At 41.2% G+C, this 26342-nt stretch overlaps 1 protein-coding gene across 1 annotated transcript in view; it reads left to right on the forward strand.

Annotated features, from left to right (window-relative positions):
• LOC308102191 (netrin receptor UNC5D-like) overlaps positions 1-26342 on the forward strand; it is a gene marked incomplete at both ends in the record, with an annotated part of 85831 nt that overhangs the window by 15084 nt on the left and 44405 nt on the right. The window contains 2 exons of the mRNA XM_080451793.1: positions 13439-13582; positions 13849-13952. Of these exons, the coding sequence (XP_080307919.1) occupies positions 13439-13582; positions 13849-13952 (248 nt within the window). The remainder of the gene's footprint in view (positions 1-13438; positions 13583-13848; positions 13953-26342) is intronic.

Consider the following 26342-nt stretch of genomic DNA (forward strand, 5'->3'; position numbering starts at 1 on the left):
TTCCCCAAAGTTACGCTCGCGTGTGTGTGTCCCCAAAGTTACGCGCGCGCGCGCGTGTGTGTGTAAATTCCCCACACATTAACGTGTGGGGAAGGCACCGTTTAGCGTTAGCCAAAAATGTCGAAGAGTACTTACACGTCGTCGCAGTCACCGCGGCAAAGTCCGTATTCCCACCACACTCACGCTGATATGTCCGTCATTTTCGTGCCAAACAAAACATTTTTACCCACACCAGCGTCTAAACAAAGCCTCTAAGACAGGCATTTTCCTCCGTTCCTGCTCGCTGAAAGTCGCTTACAATAACAGGACATGGCAACACTGGCAGAGACACGGGGAGCGAAAGAGAAACAGAGAGAGAGAGACTCGAGGCTCGCGTGCGGTGTCTGTGTGTGTGTGTGTGTGTGTGTGTGTGTGTGTGTGTGTGTGTGTGTGTGTGTGCGCGCGTGTGTGTGCGCGTGTGTGTGCGCGCGTGTGCGCGTGCGTGTGTGTGTGCGTGTGTGTGTGTGTGTGTGTGTGTGTGTGTGTGTGTGTGTTGTGAGTGTGTGTGTGTGTGTGTGTGTGTGTGCGCGTGGGGGGGAGGTTCGCGACGCGACCGACTGCTTTCTGTGTTGCCAGAATGTGCGCGAGAAACAAGCAACCAGGTTTATGAAAAAACGACAGGGAGAGAGACGGTGGATCTACATAAATAATATACATATGAATATGGATATTATATGGATATTTACATATATTCCTATATACATGTTATATAGTATTACACGAGAGAAAGACGGTGAATCTATATAAATAATATACATATGAATATGGCTATTATATGGCTATTTATATATATATTCCATATATGTTATTTTATATAAATAAATTACATAATTATTATTTCAATGAACTGTTAGATATCATAATATTAGACATTACAATAATATGTATTATTATGTATATTATATCTTATACTATGATAAATATTGTATTAATGATGTTATATATTATATTATTATTACATATAATAATACATTATTATATCATAATATTATATGCTGTATTACAGTACATAACACATAACATATACTGCACATTGTGTGCTTGACTCCTGCCTTCTCCTTTTCTCCCATTCCGCGGGCCCTGCCATGACAATCTGTGGACCTGACGACGTTGCCACTGTCTTTCACACCATTTAATTCTTACCTTCCTTTTATACAAATAAACTGCTAACTTCATCTCCTGCGATTTGGTCTATCTTTTTACATTTTCATTCTATTACAGAGTGTACACCAGTGCACACTGCTCACAGGTCTGCCATGCCGGGTGTGAGTAATCCCGAAGTGGAGTTTTGGTCATTGGAACGGTGATGCACGTCACCTGTTTGTGGAGCCCAAACCTGTGAGCCCAAACCTCTGAGCCCAAAAATGTTTCTGCCCGGTTCTCCTCAGTGCCTGGAGCTATTGATCTCAAATTGCGCACAGCCATTGACCATTACCATGTGCATGTGACTGCGAAGCGAGAGGAGGGGGGGGGCCTACGGGACGGGACGCGCAACAGGACGTGCAATAACCCCACGTTTGCAACTACTTTTGCCTGCGCACCTCACCGGGTATGGTCTAGTTTAAACTAATCAGAGTAATCATTGTTCCTTCCTGGGCCGATCAGCTACAGACAGCAAATGTGTAGTGATGGGAGCCAGGTCAAGATGACTGAGTAAACAGTAAAATATATACACTTTTATTATTCTTCAGTTTTAGGTCTGCAGTGTGTAGTTAAAATGATTAAAGTCTTGATAACTATGACTTGTATGGTTAACAAAGAGAAACGCCAGGTAAGGAAAATATTCTGTCTTAAAGTAGGGGAGAGCCGCCATGTTTGTAACGCGTCATGGTTGCAACAAGCATGTTTTCTCTTGATTGGTAAATTTTCTCATAACGTCATCACATCAGTATGTGACCAGCGCTATAATGAACGTGCCCAGGAAGTAGGAAGTATTTTCATCCAGACTAGAGAAAGTTATCGCAGAAAAACTGATTTATCTTAAAGTTAGTAAAAAAAATCACCTTGAGTATCTTTGGTCTACAAATATTTCCTTTAATGTTGTCGAGCTAAAATCCACATGGTTGTCTGCATGTATCTGTTCTTCATCAGTTTACATCGTTTTATTACTCTATGCACGTTAGCTCTGTTCTGTAAACAAAGCCAAAGCAGTGGAGCACAGAGCGACCCGATTTGAACACCCATCTGTTTAGGTGTAATCAATGGATTTTCCCATGGAATTTACTCAAACTGCTATCCCGGTAAGATTTAATAAATTCCTTACGTTTGATACATTATCTTATCACATCCTTGGTATGAAAACAATGTAAAACAGTTGCTTGAAATGAATATAATTGATTTAAGCTGAAAACAATTTGTTTAATGCCGTTTTTTAGCAGTGTTACTTTTGTAACTATGGCTGTTACAATTAGTCTGGTAAGCACTTAAAATGTAACGTCGGAACAGCGTCCACTTTCGGTTTAATAACTCACGACCTGTTTGATCAATTGAAAAACTTTAAGTGGTTTATGATAGCAGACATGTGTAGGTTCTTTGCTTGAAAATATTTAGGTAAAATGATCGCCGAGTAAAAGACTGAAAGGTGAAAAATGTTACAATTGAAGCGGCCCTCCCCTAACTGTTGTCTTTGTTGACTCATTGTATTTCTAACTGCTGTTTGCAATTGTGAATGTATAATGTGTGTGGACTTAATTTGAAGCTAATAAGATGTTAAACAAAGATTTCATAATATGAGCTTGTGTAAAAGTATAGTTTTATAGATAAGGGTTAAGTAAATTGTCAAATGACTGAGAAAAGGCTGGCCAAGAAGCCTTTTGTTTCTAAAAGCTTGTTTGTGAGTGGTCAAGAAGGAGGACTGGGAGGAGGTCCTAAGTCAAATGTCTGTCTGTATAAAGTGCAATGTTTTGGTGATTCAGGTACACTCTGTGGATTGGCAATGCAGGTGTCACGTCTGTGGAAATAAAAGCATTTCTATGGACAAACCCTCTTTCAAACTGGATCCTTGTTCTTCTTGCATTCAGGGAATAGTTATGGAATAGTGTTTTTCTTGTCTGATCATGGACCAATATACGACAATTTCATTCTGAGTTTTTACTCTTTGGATTCCACCTAGTTACTAGTGTTCATCAATTAGAATGAGGGGTCACAGTAGGATTTTAGAGTGCTCTGAAATAAAAGGCTGTGACCCTCCCGTGACATAAATAGATTTTTCTTGACCCTCCCCACAACTAAATAATGATTAACAACGGTATAAAATGGAGAAATGTTTTGAAATGTTTTGCAGCTACTCCCCACAACTTGCTTTATTCCAGTCTCAGTTTATAGTCATGTTCCTTTTTCTCCAAATACTTTTACTCTGTTTCTAAGAGACTTTCTTCTTCAGCATGGAGAGAGGCATTTCAACTATTTTGTGTTTTATTAAACATTTTTGTACATTAATGCCCTACTTCAGCATACAAGAGTTTAGCACAAAAGTAGTGAAAACAGCAGATCTACAAGCTCACAAAGCGTCGCATCGCGACGCGTTGTGAGCTTGTAGATCTGCTGTTTTCACTACTTTTGTGTGAAAACACAAAATAACAAAAAAGGAACGTTTGGACATAAAACGTGTCCCACCCGACAGCAACGATATTCTGAAACGGTCCCTATTCATTATCTATCCTCCCTGTAGGAAAGCACATACTGTAGCTTTCTAGATTTTGGGAAGATGTATCAAGTCTCCACAGACACTGAATAAGTTATGAACAATATGAAAATGTTATTTTTAACCCATTAAGACCGGGAACGTCATTTTTTTATTTCTTTTGCTGTTCAAAAATAGCAGATCTACAAGCTCAGGAGCTTGTAGATCTGTCTTTTTGGGGGATTTTTTTGCAAATCTTTGAATACAGATAATTAGTTTTCAAAGCAAACATTTGTAACTAAAATGTTTGCTTCTGGGGATTCTACAAATGTCTTCTAAATCATAACAGCTTTTTTTTATTTTAAATGTATGTTATTACATCAGTGGTTCTCAAACCTTTTCATGCCAAGGACTTGTTCCAGGGACCCCCAGACGCAAAGATTTGAGTAAAAAATGTTGCCTAAAAAAAAATACATATTCAAAGATTTGCACAAATTTTTTTTTTCAAAAAATAGCAGATTTACAAGCTCATAGCGTGGCACTCTGTGCCACGTTACGAGCTTGCAGATCTGCTATTTTTGAATAGCAAAATAAATCTCAAAATGACACTGATACGTTCCCGGTCTTAATGGGTTAACCCTCCAAGACCCGCAGTTGTAATATTACAACATTTGTATTTTATCAAAAACATGGTATAAATCATTTGTTTTCCTGTTATTCTTTCACCTAAACATCATCATTGGATCCTATTGTTTAGTCTTGCAATGTCATTGGCCGGGATATTTGCATATAAATACCCCCCACAGAGGCAGGAAAAGTCACAACTTGAAAATCCTTGAAGGAAGAACAATCTCTTTTTCACTGGACAGGATTTCTCACAAAAAAGTAAGTAAAATGTCTGCAATAATTTTTTTGGTGATCATTAGAATGTCTAGAACATGTACATATGATATTATTGGGAAAGATATCCCCCAAATGTAAATTAGAGCATGCTTTATACTTGTTGTTTTTTTACAACTCTGGGTCATAGTGGTAGCAAATAGCAATGCCACCTGTTCACCTGGCTAAGTGGAGTCTTATAGTTTTCACAATACATTTATACAATTATGTGTATTTTCCCCACATTGCATTACTATATATATACCACAAATAACCACAAACATTACCAAAATGTTTTGCTAAAACATTATAGGCAATGAAATGTTATAACTTATAAGCTAAAGCAGTATATTTGTCTTCGAGTACAATTGGTTAAAACATACAAATTGGTGTGTGTGTGTGTGTGTGTGTGTGTGTGTGTGTGTGTGTGTGTGTGTGTGTGTATATATATATATATATATATATATATATATATATATATATATATATATATATATATATATATATATATATATATACCAATTTGTATATTGTAACCAATTGTACTCGAAGACAAATATACTGCATCATTAGCTTATAACATGTCATTGCCTATAATGTTTTAGCAAAACATTTTGGTAATGTTTGTGGTTAGCAATCAGTGTATGGTAATTGTTCATATGGGAGTCGCCCAGTTAAGAATCTCTCATCATTGTTCATGTGATGGGTGTTGGGATTGCCCACTTACAGTCATCCCCAATCCCTTTGTTAGGCTAAGCATCATCATTCATCACTGATGGTGCTAAGTACCATCATCACTGATGCCACTTGTGAGGATAAGCAAAGTACAATAGGTTGGCCAGACAGTATTGTGTGACTTGTGAAATATGTACCTGCAGTGAGATGTGCTAGTACTAATGTACTAATGGTATTTCTTTATTTTCATTTCAGAATGCCACAAGCAAGGAGAGAGCCTCGCTTCACTGCAAGGGATGTGTTGGATATTGTAATGAATGGAGAGAGTGATGTGGACATCGACTTTACTGAAACTGATGAAGAGTCGGATGAAGAGGCCTGTGGAGAGGAGTCCAAAGAAAACCATCCACCCAGTGAACCCAGTGAACCCACTGACCCACTGCCCCCCCCCCAACCGGCCAAACACGCCAAACCCAGTGAAAGATATCAGTGGCAGAAGAAGACCTTCATCAGCCCTAATACAGACTTTTCTGGTCCACCTTTGACTGAAGATGTGAGTTCACTCCACACACCACTGCAGTACTTCCGCCGGTTTGTGTCCGAAGACATGATTGACTCCCTGACAACAAACACAAATGTGTACAGCCTTCAAACAACAGGAACATCAGTTAACACAAGTGGAAAAGAAATAGAGCAAATGAAACAAGTGTGGTGTTCGTCTGTGCATTTCAGGAGACCGAAACTGTTTCTGGGACTATCACTGCTAAAAAGCAAGTGATTGTAAATGGTGTTCAAATAGATGGATGAGAGGGGGTGCCCGTTTCATTTTGAGCAGGTGTGAATTGGTCTTCGGTGGAGGGCTGTTTGCATCACATTGTGACCAGTGTATATTGTAATTAGGTTTCTTTAGTACATTCATTGTACTGTTTTTCATTTTGTTCTTTTAATAAAATCAAAATTCTTAAAAATATGGCTTATTGATGTTATTATTCATAATGTACTGTTCTGAGGCCCAATATTATTCATAATGTATACTGTTCTGAGGCCAAATGATAAACCATAACCATATAAATGAACCCTTAAGTTGTTTTAGTGAAGTATATAGACATTTGCCATGCTATTCTGACAGTGAGTAAAATGGCCTATAGGAAATTCTGCTACCCGTTAGACCCACTGTTGTAATATTACAACATTTCAATAAAACCTTACGAAAACTATTTTTTTTAAAAAACATTATATTTTCCTCTCCAAAGTACTCCTAAAACACCATCTGAAAGGTTGACAATTTTTTTTTGTAAGTAGAAATATATCCGGGTCTTGCAGGGTTAATGCAGTTCCTGAAAGTATTCTGTTGGATCTGTACCAAAGCACATAAGGGAGTGCTGGTATAAAAGTGGCAAATACAACAAGAGTCCTGGGCATTAGGTACCGCTATGTGTTAGCCCAGCCACAGACGATGTTAACAGCCCATGAAGATTGTTTAGCAGTCAGTACTTCAGGGACCACAGCTTTCATAACTCACTGAAGTAGAGACGTTTTTTAAATGATGAAAGATTGTTCTCCATGGTGGCAAATTGGCAGTGGTCTCCATTTTCCAACTTCAGTGCAAAAAAAGCATGTTTTCTGTACCGTCACCAATTTCTGAGACAACAAATTACCTTTTGCTCGCTTCATGCGCATGTGTCTAATTTGTTTCTTCTTTGGAATGGTATCTTTATTTATTTATTTTGTCATATTAGATTTTAGCTGTAGGCTATATATAGCAACACACGTTTTAGAACAGTAGTTCACACAAATAGCAGAAACGCAGAGCGGCACAGCTCTTTTTTCACAGATCTTTTTTCACATGTTTGAAAAAAAAAAATCTCGAAAGTGTTTGAAAAATGTTGAATCATTTTGACATGTTTTAACACAGACTCTTCTCTTCTGGGGGTCCCTGCCACAACACATTTTCAGATGGGGGTCCACGGCCAAATACATATAATTTTGGGGGTCCTTCTAAAGTTTAGAAGGCATTTGTAGAGTCGGTCTCAGGTCTTAATGTGTAAGTCACTGCATAATTACTTTCTAATAGTGTGATACAGTTTGTTGTCATCTAGTCTTTCTTTCTTTTTATCGTACAATGTGAGATCTGCCACATGTGTGAGTTTCCCAACTCAGGAACTGGTGAAGGACGAGAGTTTGAGAACAGAGACCATTGCCACCATGGAGAACAGTCTTTCATAAGTTGAAAAAAACTCTTTATTTCAGTGAGTAATGAAACAATATTAAACTCATTCCATAGAGATAGTTGTGTTGTCCGTACTTCAGTGACTAACAGTCTTTGACAGGAACATCAGTGAGACACAGACACAACTAACACACTCTATGGAGGATTAGTCTTACTTATGAAGGCATTTTGTTGACAAACAATCTCCTCCTGGAAATGTGATAGAGAGATGATGAAGAGTGATAGAAGGAGAGATAGAGATGGACAGATGGATGGAGAACACGGTGAAAGAAGAGGAGGGGAGAGGAATATGGGACAGATACAACGCGCACGTACACACACACACACACACACACACACACACACACACACACACACACACACACACACACACACACACACACACACACACACACACACACACACACACACACAGGAAGGTGGGACAAAGGGGATGATATCTGTGCCTGGAGACTTCAACTGAAAGGCTGATACCCAGAGATGGAGAGATAAGAGGAAGAGTGGTGAGGTAAGAGGAAGGACAGGAGGAAGGAAGGAGATCAGCTCTGGAGGGGGGGCTGCAGGAGAGGAGAGGAGAGGAGAGGAGAGGAGAGGAGAGGAGAGGAGAGGAGAGGAGAGGAGAGGAGGGGGCACAGGAAAAAGGATACACAAAGAGGAACTGGCATAGAGATATAGGATATCCATCCCTGCAGAGGTCTTTGATGAAGAGATAGTGTCGGAGACCAGTGGTGGAAAAAGTACTCAATTGTCTTACTTAAGTAATAGCATCAATACTGCAAGTATATATTGACGACAATATCTTACTTTTACATACTTTTACTCAATTACATGTTGAATACCCCCCCCCCCCCCCCCCCCACCCACATGAACGTTACTCAGCCAAAACAAGTGTCTGGTAAACAGACTACTTCGTTTTAAATAATCAAATTGACTAATTTGGGGAAGCGATGCAACTAAAGGCTCAGCATTTTAACGGGTCAATTCTCATGCTTCTCCAGTCTGCACAGAGTATAACGTGCATTGAGTGTGACACTCACACAGCTGGGGACCAGACTGAAGATCTTTGCCGGGAGCATGGTGTCCCACTTGTCTAGCAGGGTGTGTCAGTCAGTGTCTGGCACTCAGCCAAATCCTGACCCGTTCCCACATGCCACGCCACACGCCACAATGTCATATTACACAAACATTCTCCCCCGAAGATGCGTTCACGTCCGTCAGGCACTCTACTCATGCTATATCCATCCACCATCCATTCAACACACAGCGCGCCATGTCAGCCCGTATCTACACGGCTGTCTGCCTCAACCTAATACCATCCTCCTGACAATCCCCCCCACTGAGGCCACGCTAAGTATGACAAGAAGAGACGCCCGGGAGGTGATCTGTGCCAGGCTGCCAGGCTGCTTAGATCATAGAGCCACTTGTGGCGCTGGCACAGCCCGCTGGCATCCCTGAGGAGCGCTTCATAGACTCCAGCAGCCTTAAAGACAATGAACCAGAGCCTATGGCTGAATGCCAGGCTGACTGACTGACTGATTGACAGACAGACAGTCAGACAGACAAACAAACTGACAGGCTGACAGGTAGACAGGCACCAAATCTCTTTGCTGAAAACAGCCCGTCTACACAACGTGTAGGTCGTTGTGAGCTTGTGAATCACCATTTTTTTGGATAGTTTTTTATGCTATTCACCCTGCCACAGAATACAGACGCTAAAATCTTTACCCCATGTGTACATGGAGAGACGTGATTAACTACTACATTAATCACTACAAATACCCTTTTTATGTGATGCTGATTGATCAATCAATCAATCAATCAATCAATCAATCAATCAATCATTCAAGACATTGTGTTATTTCCTCATAGAGCAGATTGCTCTCAAGATTGTTCTCAATAACAGACTGGTGATCTGCCTCTGTTTATGTTGCTATATGGAAACAGAAGCGTGTAAGCACATGAAATCATTTTTAAATCTACATCATGTGTCAAATTATTGATTTAATTTGTAAGCAGCAGGTAATAAAGAGGGATAATGTCCACTGAGCTTGTCATTATTGGAAAATAAATAAAGCCCTTCTAGGTGAAGCATGACCTTCATGTTGCTGTGTATTGTCTGATAATGACTCACACTGTGGCTTAAAGGGCGTCCACACCAACACACATCACTATAAATATGACATTTAACTAATGGCTCTAAGCGAAGTGGACAGTGGAGTCGACACCACAATGATAACGATAACGACAGTGGGGAACGATATCGCTGGGTTCACTTTCAGAAGGATTTAATGAACACTGACTCAATCATACTCCATCTCTATGTACAGAGTGATATTGTTCAACACATAACAGAATGTTATGGTTCATCAGTGTGGATGATCACATCATTATCATTATAGTTATCGTTAGAGTTATTGGTGTGGACGGCCCTTTAATCTACTTAAAGGAATAGTTCACCGTTCATAGTTGTTTTTTTGCGCTTATTTTCTATTAATTACTCACCACATGAAGAAGCCTTGAACTCAAAGAGTAGGACTCGAAGATTTTCAGTAGGAGACTCTTGCAGCCACCCGGTCATCAGATTATTGGCTTAGGAATGCGACAAAAACAAAATAATCTCCATGAATTCAAGGCTTCATGGCGTGTGTAATTGATAGAAAATAAGTCAGTTTTTGGGTGAACTACTCCTTTAACCTTCTTATAAAGGATAGGCCCTTCCCACTGGAGCATACCAAAATGTATAACTTAAATGAGTCCTCAATACAAACAAACAGATTATTCCCCTGACCAAAATCATTACTACATACACAATACTACATGTAAATGCATACACGAATCACATTACCCACACACGCTGTTAATCGATCCTTTTGAACTTCAAAGGGATTGTGAGCCGAGTTGATTGATTGGGCCATACAATTGTCCAACTCTTTCTGTGCTCATTAGTGCTCTCTCAAATAATGTGTCAAAGACAGCCACCTGTTTGTTGTGTCTCAAACATTTTCAAATAGTTCAAATAACCAATCTACAAGCTCACAACGTGTCGATGTAGATAGGCTAGTTGAACTATTTGAAAAAATGCTTGAAAATAGCAGAACTACAAGCTCACAACGCGTCGCAATGCGAAGCGTTGTAAGCTTGTAGATCGGCTATTTTCAAATAGCCTATGTATAAAATAGGGCTAAAGTGGTTAAGGTATGTTTTATAATGTAAAAATGTATATCTGCAAAGTAACTAGCAACTAAAGTTTTCAAATAATTGTACTGGAGTAAAAGTACAATATTTGCCTCTGAGATGTAGTGGAGTAGAAGTAAAAGTACAGAAAATGGGAAATACTCCAGTAAAGTGAAAATCCCTCAAAAGTGTACTTAAGTACAGTACTTGAGTAAATGTACTTAGTTACTTTACACCACTGGTTACTCGTTATGGAAAAAAATGCCCTGGAAACCTAGCAAATGTTGTTCATTGTAGCGCTAGTGTATTGTGTGCACCCACCAAACTATCCTCAGCATGCTGCCTGGCTGTTGTGTTGAACGAGAGTGGTGATGTGATTATGTGGTGTCAGTGGCTAATTCTGCTACACAATCCATGCCTGGCCTGCTGTCTGCTGCTGTGTATTGCATTATGGGTAACACCGAACCATAGACAACCCCCACCACAAGAACAAGTGCATAATTAATGGTTTCTACTTCCAATGCTGTGAGGTAGTAGTCATAGTGCACGCAAGATAATATCACACAAGCTGCTGAGGAAGAAATGTGTCCCAGTGCGCTGTGCTTTGATAATGTAATACTCTCATTGTTTGTCCATTAATGTTCTGTCTTTCAACGTTCCCCTCAGTTGAATTCAGCAGCTGAGATGACGTGCTAATTATGAAGTAAATCATACATAATGTGCAGATATGAAACAATGATCTCTGTGCCATTAACCCAATACAACCGGGAAAGTTTCTGTGTCATTTTTTATTTTAGCTATAGCTTATAATAGCCTAAATAGCAAACATACAGTAAGTTATTCAAAAAACTCTTAGGATTTTGAACAGTGGTTCTCAAAAATAGTAGATCTACAAGTTCACAGCGCATCACTTCGGGCCATGCTGCGAGCTTGTATATCTGCTTGTATATCTGCTATATTTTTATCTTATATATTTTTTTATATATGTTTTAATGAAAAAAAGTGTTTGAACATTTTTGAATAATTGAGTCTCTTATGGGGGGTCACTGGCACAAAACATTTTCAGATGGGGGGTCAATGAAAAAGAAGAAGAAAGTAGAATCAGCCTCAGGTCTTACTGGGTTTTAAGTAAAAGTTCAGTTGAGATGAGGTGCTCATTATGAAGTGACTCATACATAAAATACAATAATGCAACAATTTGCACTATATTCTAATAGTTCTCATTGCTATAGAGTGTTTGTTCAGTAACAGGACTCTTCCTGTCTCTCTAGCTCCTTTATAAACAGAAAATAAAATGTCAAGTGGGTGACAACATTCCAGCCAATCGGGAGAGAGTACCCATTTATCAACTTAAATGTTATAGTGTTCCAGTTGCAATTGTGTCTGCTCATTTCTTTGTGTCATCACTTCCAATTCCACTGGTTTAATCTGTATCCTCCTGACTGAGTTCTCTATCCTGATTGGATAGAATTGGTATCCCGACCCAAAAAATGAATTTTCGGTTTAATAAAGAGCTGGAGAGACATGGAGACCCATGTTACTGAACAAACACTCTATAGCAATGAGTACTATGAGAATATAGAGCTATTTAACACTTATTTTAACTAAACATTTTTCCACACAGGTTTACAGGTGTAAATCAGTGGGTGAAATGTCGTCACCTTCTTAAACTAATGGCCTAAGTAATTTTTTTTTCAGAAAAAAAAAAAAGATCCAAAACAAAACTATATGATATGTCTTAATCATTTCACCCAAAACATTTATTACAAATTATGACTATTAACATAAAAATTACGCTGTCTGTCAGTTATGTAACATAAGAGATTTAAATAGCTTTAAATAGGATTAAACCTGACTTAGGCCAAATGATTTACTGATTTACTCCATGCAGACTTAGGCCATTTTTGTTACTTGGCCAAAAAAATATCACACTAGGGGTCATTATACGAAAAGGGGAGGGAACAGCATGATCCTTTTCAATTAGGAGATGAGTCATGAGGAGCTGCCTGACTTAGGCAAAAATATGATTCTCCTCAAAAAATTACTAAGGCAATTAGTTTAAGAAGGTGACAATGTGTTTTTGTGCAACAAGCTCCATCGTTGGTGTGTTGTTTGCCAGGAAAGAAAAAAGCATTGCGAGGCATTGTGAGCTTGTAGATCAGCAATTTTCACTCATATTTGCCTCTTTCTTATATTATTTGACAATTTTTGTCAACATTTGACCAGTTTTTATAGCCTATAGTTTGTTCCGACCCACAGGTTGAGAACCACTGCTTTAAACGGAATGTATCCCACAGGCAGTGATGGAAAGTAACTAAGTTAATTTACTCAAGTACTGTATTAAGTACAATGTTGAGGTATCCAATTTTCAATACTTTTGCTTTTACTCCACTACATCTCAGAGGCAAATATCGTTCTTTTACTCCACTACAATTATTTGACAACTTTAGTTACTAGTTACTTAGTAGATTTTGATTATTATTACAAAACACACATTAACCACTTCAGCCCTATATACATTTCGACCATTTGAAAATAGCGGATCTACAAGCTTGCGACGCATTGTGAGCTTGTAGATCCGCTATTTTCAAATGATTTGTATACATTTGAAAACTTGAAATGGGACATATTGCATAATGAGCACTTTTACTTTTGGTGCTTAAATACATTTTGATGCCAATACTTACTACTCAAGTACATTTTGAATTCCGGACTTTTTTTTACTGGTAACAGAGTATTTCTACATACTTTTAGTGAAGTAAAACATTTGAGTACTTTTACTTCCACCACTGGTAAAAGGTCTATCTGTGTGTCTTCAGGGCTGAAGGTGCGTGAGGTGATGATCAACGTGTCCCGTCAGCAGGTGGAGGACTTCCATGGTCCAGAGGACTTCTGGTGTCTGTGTGTGGCCTGGAGCCACCTGGGCACCTCCAAGAGCCGCAAGGCCAGCGTACGCATCGCCTGTGAGTCTCTGGTGTGTGTGCGTGTGCGTGTGTGTGTGTGTGTGTGTGTGTGTGTGTGTGTGTGTGTGTGTGTGTGTGTGTGTGTGTGTGTGTGTGTGTGTGTGAGAGTGTGTGTGTGTGTGTGTGTGTGTGTGTGTGTGTGTGTGTGTGTGTGTGTGTGTGTGTGTGTGTGTGTGTGTGTGTGTGTGTGTGTGTGTGTGTGTGTGTGTGTGTGTATGTGTGTGTGTGTGTGTGTTTAATCCATTCTTTTTTCCACTCTGTGTCAGATCTGAGGAAGAACTTTGAGCAGGACCCCCAGGGCAGAGAGGTGCCTCTCAAAGGCATGATCGTCTTGCACTGCCGCCCACCAGAGGGAGTGCCTCCGGCCGAGGTATTGAGGACATTTTCTCTCTCTCTCTCTCTCTCTCTCTCTCTCTCTCTCTCTCTCTCTCTCTCTCTCTCTCTCTCCCTCTCTCTCTCCCTCTCTCTCTCCCTCTCTCTCTCCGTTTTGCTTTATGCTATGAATATACAATCAGGTGAGTATCCGTGAAGTGACACATTCAACATGACAATACTACAATGATAGTGTCAATATCTAGGTTTATGTATGAGAGCATCTGTAGCTTTGGATTTGCTTTGGATTCCTTCACAACGCCCCTTAGATGGTGTGGGTGTGTGTGTGTGTGTGTGTGTGTGTGTGTGTGTGCATGTGCGTACACTCGCACGCTCACACACACATGCTCACACACACACACACACACACACACACACACACACACACACACACACACACACACACACACACACACACACACACACACACACACACACACACACACACACACACACACACACACACACATCTCTGTGGGGGTACAGTATGTGTGTGATGAATGATTCAAATCACACAAATGGAGCTTCGCTGTAGCGCTCCCGTGCTCCTGCGGTCACCAAATAGACAACTCCTCATGCATTCATTAATGTGACTCCATCTGACAAAGACAACGCTTACAGTAAATAATGCAGAGACAGAACGCAGCTCGCAGGAGAATGGCCACATACCCCTTGCAAGCTGGAAGGAGGTGAAGGAGGTGAGCTGGAAGGAGGTGAAAGACTGAGAGGTCATATATTATATACGCATGTGAAATATTTCACTATGATGGAAGTTCAACTACAGGTTGACTACTAATAGCACATGACGCATTATGATCAGTAGAAACATATTGCATTTCAATCAGTCACTGCTGTTTATTTGACCATATTTCATTTGACTCAGAGAGTGTACAAATGTGTACGTTTGTACACTGAGTCACGATGGATAAATGGGATTCTGAGACACATTTTCGATCGGTCACGGCTGTTTATTCTTCCATCTTTCAGTGATTTGCATATCGTCACGGCGCCAAAGCATTTGATGCTGAACTAATGTAAACAGAACACAGTTTGAGAGTGCAGTGGACTGCTGCGTAGATGTGTCTATATGCATATGACACTGTTTGACTGTAGATGTATAGATCTATGACACTGTTTGACTGTAGATGTATCTATATGTATATGACACTGTTTGACTGTAGATGTATCTATGCATATGACACTGTTGGACTGTAGATAGTAGTGGATAGTAACTACGTACATTTACTCAAGCACTGTACAATTTTCAGGTATGTTTACTTCACTGGAGTTCTTCCAATTTTCAATCATTTTACTTCTACTCCACTACATCTCAGAGGCAAATATTGTCCACTACAAATATTTAAAAACTTTAGTTACTAGTTACTTTGTAGAATTTGATTATTATTACAAAACCACTTCAGACCTATACTTTGGCAATTTGAAAATAGACGATCTACAAGCTCACAACGTGTCGCAAATATTTGTATTTTTATCCTACTATACAATTTAGAGTGGCGCGCACTCTAAATTACACACACACTTCATTACATAAAACAGCTATATTGCTCTTCTCAGGAGAAATGTTAACAGACGTGGGAGAGCTTTACCATGTTTCTTTTCATGGCACTGACAATCACTCTGTAACATTTCCCCCAGAGAACCTGTTTTATACAATAGTCAGTGGTGGACTGTAACGAAGTACATTTACTTTAGTACTGTACTTAAGTAAAATTCTTGAGTAAATGCAGTGGTGGAAGAAGTACTCAAATGTTTATTGATATCAAAATATACTTAAAGTACTAAAAGTAAAAGTTATAAAATGTTTGAAAATAGCCGATTTACAAGCTCACAACGCGTCGCAAGATCGGTTATTTTCAAATAGCCTAGGTATAACATAGGCAGGGGTGCACATAACTGGTGCGCAGGTGCGCATGCGCACCCAAAATAAATAATGTGCGGCACATCAGACGACGCGAGGCGCTTTTGCGTACCAACAGCTGGGACAGGAATTTCCAAGCTTTAATTTTTTAGCAAAACTAAAAAATAAAAGCCTGGAGATCGAGGCTAGGAATTTACTTCCTGAAGCCACACTCACACAATCACGCTAAAGCACGCGTCGGCCCCATGTACAGCCATTAGGCGCAGGGGGAGGGGACGCATGCTGCACGTGATTGTGTGAGTGTTGCCTCGCATCGACACACAGACACGCTGCGACGCGCAGCTCGCTGCACGCAGCCAGCAGAGGCACTCGTCACCAATGATGAACGCACCGTAATGGTGCAAAATATGCCGTGAACGTCCCAATCTGGTGGATAAAAGCAACGCAGCACCCCCCCACATGTGTCTCTCTTATGCCCATATATGCAGATATCTGTCTATGTCTGTCTATCTGTGTCTCTTTTATGCCCATATATGGAGATATCTGTATCTCCATACAGAGAAAGTCTACATAGCAGTCATCAGTATTATGCCCATATATTGGAATGCCCATATATGGGCATATTGATTGGATCTGCGGTTCTGGACAACAACTACAATAACCGAACTACTTGGCGGTGGGCACCGCACTCCCTCAAGTCCTTGCCGTTGCGCGTGCCGAGTTTGAAGTCGTTCGGTCCCATAGACACACACGGGCTGACACAGGCTCCTACACATTCACGCCCACCTTTGAGACAGCACCGCTACTCGAGGTCCGTTAGAACGATGAACTGCAGCTCTCAATGCAATCTCTATGAGAGGCATTGTAAAATACCGTAATTTCACTGGTTAACTACTGAGGCTGTAGCGATTTTTTTTTCGTTCTAATAAACTGTCCCATTTGTTTAATTTATCCTTTTTAATGTCCCATATCTGTTATCTCGATATACTACCCACAATATACTATAATATACTCCATCAGTGTGTCAAAAGTTCTACATTTTAAGTGGTCGCATGGTATATACGTCACGGACGCATCCCTTGAGGTTTTCAATACCCAGAAGACCGGCGAAAGTGGCCGTTTTCAAGATGTTTTGGTCATTATCTCTGGAACAGAAGGTCCAATCTGCTCAGTTCAAAACATTTTCGGGTTCTTTGGGGTTTTTAGGGGAGGCGAGATCTTATTTGGGCAGGCGACCGCCTGTCCTGCCTCTACAGTGGGTACGCCACTGGTCGGCGCTCGGCGCTCGTAAAGACCGTGATGTCAGTGAAATGCGACTACTTGTCTGTCTGCCGTCTCGCCTCTGCTGTGTTAACATTATGGGTAACTCGTTAAAGTGGCAAATTAAATGTGAAACACATCAACTATTAAGAAAACAAGATGATATGTTGACAAAGACACTCCATACATTTGGAAACATATTTTTATTTAAATCAATATCGTCTCCAGTTAATGTAGGATAATTTTAAAAGTAGGCTAACTCTCATATCCTCTTATAGGGAATGCTTTGGCAGCTGCAGTACATCGTTCTAATGGACCTCGAGTGGAGGCGCTGTCTCAAAAGTCGGCGTGAAATTTGTAGTTCCAGAGTGTGTCTATATATCAGAGGTCCGCCCGCCCACCGGCCATTTTAATATAGGATAGGATAGCTTTTGTTTATGTTAAAGAGAAGATTATGTTATTCCTTATCAGTGTGATAAAAACACTCATTAAACATCACATTAAAGATCACGGTTGGTGAATAATTAAACTAATTAATTAGGCTTAAAGAAAACAACTTAAGAATAATTTTGAAATTAACGGTACGTTAATTGTCAGGGAGGCGATCACACACATCGCTCAAAGGAAACTTTACAAGCGTAGCGCAAGACGAAAGAAACCTCTGAATAATGAAAGAAAAATAATAATTTTCACAATCATTAGGCCCACATTAACTGCCCCAGTCTGCTTTAAGTGTGATTAATCATTAAGTTGGCTCGTCCACAGTCATTTGAAGTGCTTAAAATGTCATTATTCAGGGATAAACATAATGTTTCCAGAGACGTAGTGGAGATAAAGTAAAGAGACTGTGAGGGATTAGCCGCTGTTTGGCGGAAACGTTGCATGTCTTAAACTGTCACTTTTAAAGGAGTAGTTCACCCAAAAAATCACGTATTTTCTATCAATTGCTCACCCCATGAAACATTTTTGGAGACTCCGCCGGTCATCAAGTAATTGGCTTAGGAATGTGACAAAAAAAACAAATCTCCATAAATTCAAGGCTTCATGGGATGTGTGTAATTGATAGAAAACTAGAAAAAGTGCTCCTTGAAGCACAGGTCTCCGCCATGCAGGTCAGGTAGGTTAGTGTGGGCCAGCAATGTTCGGAATTTGCCAATCAGGAATGGAATGTGACAGATCGGACGGATCCGTCTTGATCACTTGACTAAAGAGATAATATGTCCCCAGATGACCCAGAAATGAAATGAAAGTTCAGTGCAGTTTGTACCATTCATGTTGTATCAGGGTGTAATTTGTACCATTCAGAGTGTTGTATCAGGGTGTAGTTTGTACCATTCATGTTGTATCAGGGTGTAGTTTGTACCATTAAGAGTGTATCAGGGTGTAGTTTGTACCATTCATGTTGTATCAGGGTGTAGTTTGTACCATTCATGTTGTATCAGGGTGTAATTTGTATCATTCAGAGTGTTGTATCAGGGTGTAGTTTGTACCATTCATGTTGTATCAGGGTGTAGTTTGTACCATTCATGTTGTATCAGGGTGTAATTTGTACCATTCAGAGTGATGTATCAGGGTGTAGTTTGTACCATTCATGTTGTATCAGGGTGTAGTTTGTACCATTCCGAGTGTTGTATCAGGGTGTAGTTTGAACCATTCAGAGTGTATCAGGGTGTAGTTTGTACCATTCAGAGTGTTGTATCAGGGTGTAGTTTGAGCCATTGAGAGTGTATCAGGGTGTAGTTTGTACCATTCAGAGTATTGTATCAGGGTGTAGTTTGTACCATTCAGAGTGTTGTATCAGGGTGTAGTTTGAACCATTCAGAGTATTGTATCAGGGTGTAGTTTGTACCATTCAGAGTGTTGTATCAGGGTGTAGTTTGAACCATTCAGAGTGTATAGGGTGTAGTTTGTACCATTCAGAGTGTTGTATCAGGGTGTAGTTTGTACCATTCAGAGTGTTGTATCAGGGTGTAGTTTGAACCATTCAGAGTGTATAGGGTGTAGTTTGTACCATTCAGAGTGTTGTATCAGGGTGTAGTTTGAACCATTCAGAGTGTTGTATCAGGGTGTAGTTTGACCCATTGAGAGTGTATCAGGGTGTAGTTTTTACCATTCAGAGTGTTGTATCAGGGTGTAGTTTGAACCATTCAGAGTGTATCATGGTGAAGGTTGTACCATTCAGTGTTGTATCAGGGTGTAGTTTGTACCATTCAGAGTGTTGTATCAGGGTGAAGGTTGTACCATTCAGAGTGTTGTATCAGGGTGTAGTTTGTACCATTCAGATTGTTGTATCAGGGTGAAGGTTGTACCATTCATTCACTAATGAAACTCAAAGTTAATTGAATTGGACAGAATGAAAGCTGATCTGGTAGCAACATTCTGTAATTGCCTTCATGTGGTTTTCAATTCTCTTTTAATTGAATGTGAATGTAAAGCCATTAAAGCTGTTTCCACAATGATGGACGTTTCACGTATTACACCTGATGGGGAGGGGGGCTATGATTAATGCTTGGTTCAGTGATATTTTTTTCCCATGGGACCCCAATCTACACTGTACTATCTGTAACTCTGAGAGTGTACAAAGGAAACCGAATGGACCCGTGGTTACAGTTTCCTAACTGACCTAAACATGAAGGTAGAGGACGCCCTGGCACCTCCTCAAGGAGCCCTGAGGAGGTACAAGCTCTATTGGCAAATACATCGATCTGGACTCGGATGCACGCTGCTACTTTAGTAGACATGCTGTTCGGCAGTGGTGGACAAAGTACTCAAATTCTGTACTTAAGTAAAAGTATCAATACTGCAATATAGAAATACTATACTATACTATATTCAAGTCCAGAATTCAGAATTTACTTGATTAAAAGTACAAAAGTTTTGGCATCAAAAAAAAAAAAAAAAAAGTAAAAGTACTAAAATGTTTGAGAATAGCCAATCTACAAGCTCACAATGCGTTGCGATGCGACGTGTTGTGAGCTATTTTCAAATATTCTACGTATAAAATGGGGCTAAAGTGGTTAATGTGTGTTTTATTGTATCATAATTTATATCTAAAAAGTAACTAGTAACTAACGTTTACAAATAATTGTAGTGGAGTAAAAGTAAAATATTTGCCTCTTAGATGTAGTGGAAATACTCAAGTGAAGCACAAATACATCAAAATTGTACTTAAGTACAGTACTTAAGTAAATGTACTTAGTTACTTTCCACCACTGTTGTTCGGCATGGATCATAGGATTAGGTGTGGCTTTGCTGCTGTATTGCACGTTGCCAATTAAGCCATTCAAATCGGGAACGCATCTACAAATGTCTTCTAAATCCAAACAGTTTTCTGAAAACCGTACATACAGTGTGTTGCTATATCAGTTGGTGCTCACACTTTTTCATGTCAAGGACCCCCGAAATGTTATGTATTTTGCCGCGGACCCCCGTCTGAAAATATTTTATTCCAGGGACCCCCAGAAGCAAAGATTTGAGTTAAAAAAATCCTTTTAACAATAAATATTCAAATATTTGCACAAAATGTTCAAGATGTTTTAAAAATAGCAGATATACAAGCTCATAGTGCGGCACCGAGTGCCACGCTATGAGCTTGTATATCTGCTATTTTTGAATAGCCAAAGTCGAAAATAATGGTTTTAGCTAAAATCTAAAATAACAATATGCGTTGCCGGATTCAATGGCTTAAGCAAAAAAAAACATGATATGCTAATTAAGCAAATCTTTCCACCTCCCTTCCTCCCCTGTCAGTCTCTGATCAGGATGGCTTGAGCATCCTCAGCATCAGCATTATGCATTTTCATTTCCCTCCAGACAAGGAGATTATTATTATTATACCATCACACAATGTAAATAAATAACATAACAAGGTTATAGACGCACTGAAGAGAGTGGGAAGGACACAGATTGAACAAGAACAACCAAACCAAAACAATTAGGAATACTATGAAAAGCTCTACAAGAATGGCTTAATTAAGCATGTACACAGTCCTTAATATATGAATTTCTAACTCTGAGATTGTACAGATGTAACCAAATGGACCCGTAATCTGTACAATTTCCATGTCCATGTCTGTACAATCTCAGAATTAAAAGAACATTGAGGATTTGTACTGTGTATTAACTCTTTCACTGCCAGAGTATAGTCATTAATAAACTCACCCACTGCCAGCGATTTTTGTGTTTTATAATCTTTTCAACAGATCACAGAAAATGTATGTCCATTATTACGCATCGTCTGATCGTGTGTGTAGACACATAGGATCCATGGGCCGACCCCCAGAGGAAAAAGTTTTCACCCGCGAGGTAACTTTCACGGGCGCAGGGAAGCTGAAGGCTAGCCTGAAGGCTAGTCTCCGGAAATCTCATTTCCATTTGATTTCAGGAAGGAGTCTGGCATGCTTGTTTGGCTTTTTTTCGTCGTCCACCAAGTGGACGAGCCTATCAGCGTCCTTAGCCTGGTAGCCCCTCCTCGCTCATCGTTCTGTGATTGACAGCGAAAGTTGGCCAATCAGGCGGCGAGTTCGAGTGAACCCGAATGGATCCGAGTGCAGCCAACCAAAATGGAACGGCAGCCATTGTTTTCTGTACGCTGTTTTCGTCTCTCTTTTAAAACTTCAAAGCGCTCTTAAACTTCTTTTTTGAGGCACGAAATTTACTTTTAAGATATCGTTCGGATAGAATTTAGTTGTTTAACTTCATATATGTGGTCAATTAATCATGACAGCCTATTTAAAAATAAAAATTCAGAGAACCGGCATGGGCGGGCAGTGACACGCATGTATCCGAATAAGGCAACCTATTTTCGGCATGGGCCTTTCAAAAGTCCCGTTGCGTCACGTTGGCTCTGGTGGTGGTAAAAACGAACGGCTGAAGGGGAACAACTGCTGATTGGCTGAAGGGGTTGTCAGTCAACGGTATTACTCCCGCCCAACTCCAGCCCACAGCCAAAAACACACATAGGTTCTCATGCCAGACTCCTTCCTGAAATCAAATGGAAATGAGATTTCCGGAGGGAGGGGCTTTACCAGGCTAGCTGAAGGCACCATATACTGGCAAAAATGCACGTATTTCCCACGTCCCCAGCTGGCCACAGAACATTTATGTATATATTATGATCACGTGTCGGACCGTTGGTAAACACAAAGTGGATGACTATTTGTCGCCCAGAGAAAATAAAATATAATCGGAGCTTTCCCTTCGTTTGTGAGAGCCATGGTTATAATAGTTTTGGATTTTTCATTGTAGCTTAGTTTTAGTTCGTTTTGCCATTTATTTTTGTAATTCAGTTAGTTTTAGTTAGTTTTGACAAAAAAAACTAATCTAATTCAGTTAGTCTGTCAGTGGGCGAACACAGCCAGAAATAAGTCTGGCACTGAATGAGTTAACACATTCACTGCCAAGGACGGAGATCTCCGTCATTTCAAATCCAGCCGTTCACCGCCGTTTTTTGAAAATTCCACGAGGGGGGCGCTCTAACGCAACTTAGGAATGATCCCTCGACTCTGATAGAAGGAAAGGACGGATGTGACGTCATCCCAAAAGCAGCGGATGAATTAATTAAATAATATCTGCAGTGAATGTGATAATAATCAAAATCTACAAGTAACTAGCATAGTATATATAATTGTAGTGGGGTAAAAGTAAGTAATATTTTACTCTTAGTTACTTTACACCACTGTCTGTGAGTGAGGAGAGACATATGGGGATCAAGGACAGCGGGGCAGAAATAAGGAACTGGATCTATAGTGCTTGGCAACGTGTCGTCACCACGGGGGGCGTGCATAGCTGCAGACATATTGGTGGGAGTCAATGTTAAAGTAATACTAGGTAACTTTATCAACAAAACTAAAGTTAAATTTTATATCTTTTGTGAGTGGCAAAAGTTTCACAACACCCACTCCATGAATTTCACCCCCGAAAGCCTTTTATTTATATATTTTCTATTGAACGGTGTCGAGGGGGACTTTCCCGCGAAAATGACGTCATCTGGCCGGAACACGGAGGCGGAAATGCACCGGTTTCCTGTTTGGCCAGGAACTACCGCACCGGTTTCCTGTTTGGCCAGGAACTACCGCGCTAATAACAAAAGGGAAACTCACGCTGATTTTAAGAGATTGTATGATTTGAAGGTCGAAAAACAACAGAAAAAGAAAACACAGCTCACGGTAACTAAAGCTCCACTGGCTAAGAGAAACGATCCACAGATCGTATAAAACAATTAAAAGAACGCTTTTTTAAACGCTTCCGTCTTCCGGTGAAAACAAATGAAATTCTGGGTAACAGAGGAATAAACAAACGGCCTGCAGTGACGGTAATGACAAGCAGAGGCTGCTAAAAATCTTTATTTGTGGACCTGCACTGTATAACTTTAAGTCAAGCTGTTTATGACCCACCAAGATGTTCGCTGCTCCCAAATGACACTCGTTGACACCCCCTTCAGGATTATTTTGCTACACACTATAGGGCAGTGAACATTATGCACTGACCTGAGATCTGAAATCTTATCAGTGGTGTGTTGAACCTTTTGGCAGAGGGAATGAAAGCTATACATTCATGAACTTGTCCAACTCTCTCCCCCCAGGCTCTAGACACGGCCAAGCCTTTCCTGTGCCAGGGATACAGGGCACACTGTGATAGCAAGGTGGTCTGTGGAGTTCTGCCAGCAGTCTGCCCTGTGATGCTGTGCCAGTTTGGCCAGTGGATTAAGGCCCGCTGGGCTGCAGTGTCTGCCATGGTGACACCTAGGGACCGTGTGATGATTTAGAGGAGGTTATAAGCTGTGGTCTACTCTAGAGCAGTGGTTCTCAAACAGTGGGTCAGGACCAATTCTCAAATTGGTCCCGTGGATCAATTTTCGTGGGTTGCGACTGCGAGTGAATATCCCTTTATTTATTTTTTCAGGAATGTTATCTTTAACTATTATTATTTAATACAAAACATGCTAACCACTCCAGCCCTATATATTTTGGCCATTAGCCCTGCCGTTTTGGTGCTATTTGATCTCTCAACTTCCTTTGACACTGTAGATCTCCACCGCTGACTCCTGTTTGGATCTACCCGGCTTCACCGCGGTGCGAGCGGACAGAGACGCGACAGCGACCAACAAGTCCAAAGGTGGGGGTCTAGTGCTGTTCGTGAACAATCGATGGTGTAACCCGGGTCATTTAACGGTGAAGGAGAGGATCTGCTGTCAGGACATTGAACTGCTGGCAGTGGGTCTACGTCCGTACTATGTACCACGGGAATACTCACACATCGTCGCCATTGTTGTTTACATCCATCCACGTGCAGTGGCTGCTGTTGCGTGTGACGTCATTCATGACACCGTTGCTAGGATACAGACACAACACCCTGAAGCATTGATCCTGATCTCGGGTGATTTTAATCACGTGACACTATCCTCTCATCTAACTGGTTTTACACAGTATGTGAAGTGTCCCACAAGGAAAGAGAAGACACTTGATTTGATGTATGCCAATGTTAAGGGTGCCTATAGTGCAGCTGCACTGGCTCCATTGGGCAAGTCAGATCATAATTTGGTCTTTCTCCAGCCTCACTACAAACCCTGTGTAATGAGGCTACCTGTTACCACCCGCTCATTTAGGAGATGGACACCTGAGGCCAGTGAGTCTCTTAGGGACTGTTTCGAGCGCACAGAGTGGAATGTACTGCTGGAGTCACATGGGGGTGACATTGATGGGATGGTGGATTGTACTACTGATTATATCAACTTCTGTAGGGACAATGTTGTACCGGCAAGGACTGTAAGCTGTTTCCCTAATAACAAACCCTGGATCACCAGTGACATCAAGGTACTTCTGAATCAGAAGAAGGAGGCCTTTAGGGATGGAGACAGGGAGAAGCTCAAACGAGTGCAACGTGAGCTGAAAGGGACAATAAAGCAGGCAAAGTTGGCCTACAAAAGGAAAGTTGAGAGAAAGCTGCAGGATAACAACATCAGAGAGGTGTGGAAGGGAATGAGGACTATCACGGGCTATAAAGCAAAGAACAGCCAGGCAGTGGAGGGGGATGTGGATAAGGCCAATGAGTTCAACCTTTTTTATAATAGGTTTAGCTCAGTGGCCAATGCCGGCCCTGTACCACCAGGCACAGCTCAGTCAACTCACCACCCCCCCACCCCCATCATCTCAGCAGTGGCCTCTCCTTCTACCTCTCCATCTCCACCACTGGACTGCAATACCATCACCGCAGCGGCACCGCTGGTCACACCTGCACAACCTCCACTGTTCATCACAGTGGATGAGGTTAGGGAGGCGCTGGGGAGGCTGCGTCCTGGAAAGGCAGCAGGCCCAGATGGTGTGTGTCCGAGACTGCTTAGGGTGTGTGCTGCCCAACTGGCGGAGCCCTTACAGAAGATATACAACCTGAGTCTTCAAAGGGGGAGGGTCCCGGTTCTGTGGAAAACATCATGTCTTGTGCCGGTACCCAAGGTAGGGCGGCCGGGTGAGCCAAAAGACTACAGACCGGTGGCCCTCACATCACACATCATGAAGACCCTGGAGAGGTTGCTTCTCTGTAAACTGAGACCACAGGTCAATGACATGCTTGACCCCCTGCAGTTTGCATACCAGGAACACTTAGGCGTGGAGGATGCTCTCCTCTACCTGCTCCATCGAGTCCATTCTCACCTGGATAAGCCGGGTCGTTATGCGAGGATTATGTTCTTTGACTTTTCAAGTGCATTCAATACCATCCAACCCTCCATACTCGGAGACAAGCTCGATGGGATGGGGGTGGACCCCTCCTTTGTGAACTGGATAACAGACTACCTGACAGGACGACCACAGTATGTCAGGCTGGGGAACTGTGTCTCGGGGACGCTGTTGAGCAACACGGGGGCTCCACAGGGGACTGTGTTGGCTCCCTTCCTGTTCACACTGTACACGTCGGACTTTAAGTACAACTCTGAGTCCTGTTTCATTCAGAAATATTCTGATGATACAGCCATTGTGCCGTGTGTCAAGGATGGGCAGGAGGAGGAATACAGGGACCTGACAAAGGCCTTCGGGGAATGGAGTGAAAGGAACTGCCTCCTACTAAATACCACCAAGACTAAGGAGATGGTGGTGGATTACCGGAGGAACAAGCCCGCTCTTCCTCAGCCTGTCAACGTCCAAGGGACAGCTATTGAGCAGGTACAGTCCTACAAGTATCTGGGAGTTCACCTGGATGAGAACCTGGACTGGGCTCTGAACACCGATGTTGTCTATAAAAAGACACAGAGCA

Source organism: Gymnoscopelus braueri, assembly GCF_963280865.1.
Source record: "Gymnoscopelus braueri genome assembly, chromosome: 15".
Taxonomy (NCBI): domain Eukaryota; kingdom Metazoa; phylum Chordata; class Actinopteri; order Myctophiformes; family Myctophidae; genus Gymnoscopelus; species Gymnoscopelus braueri.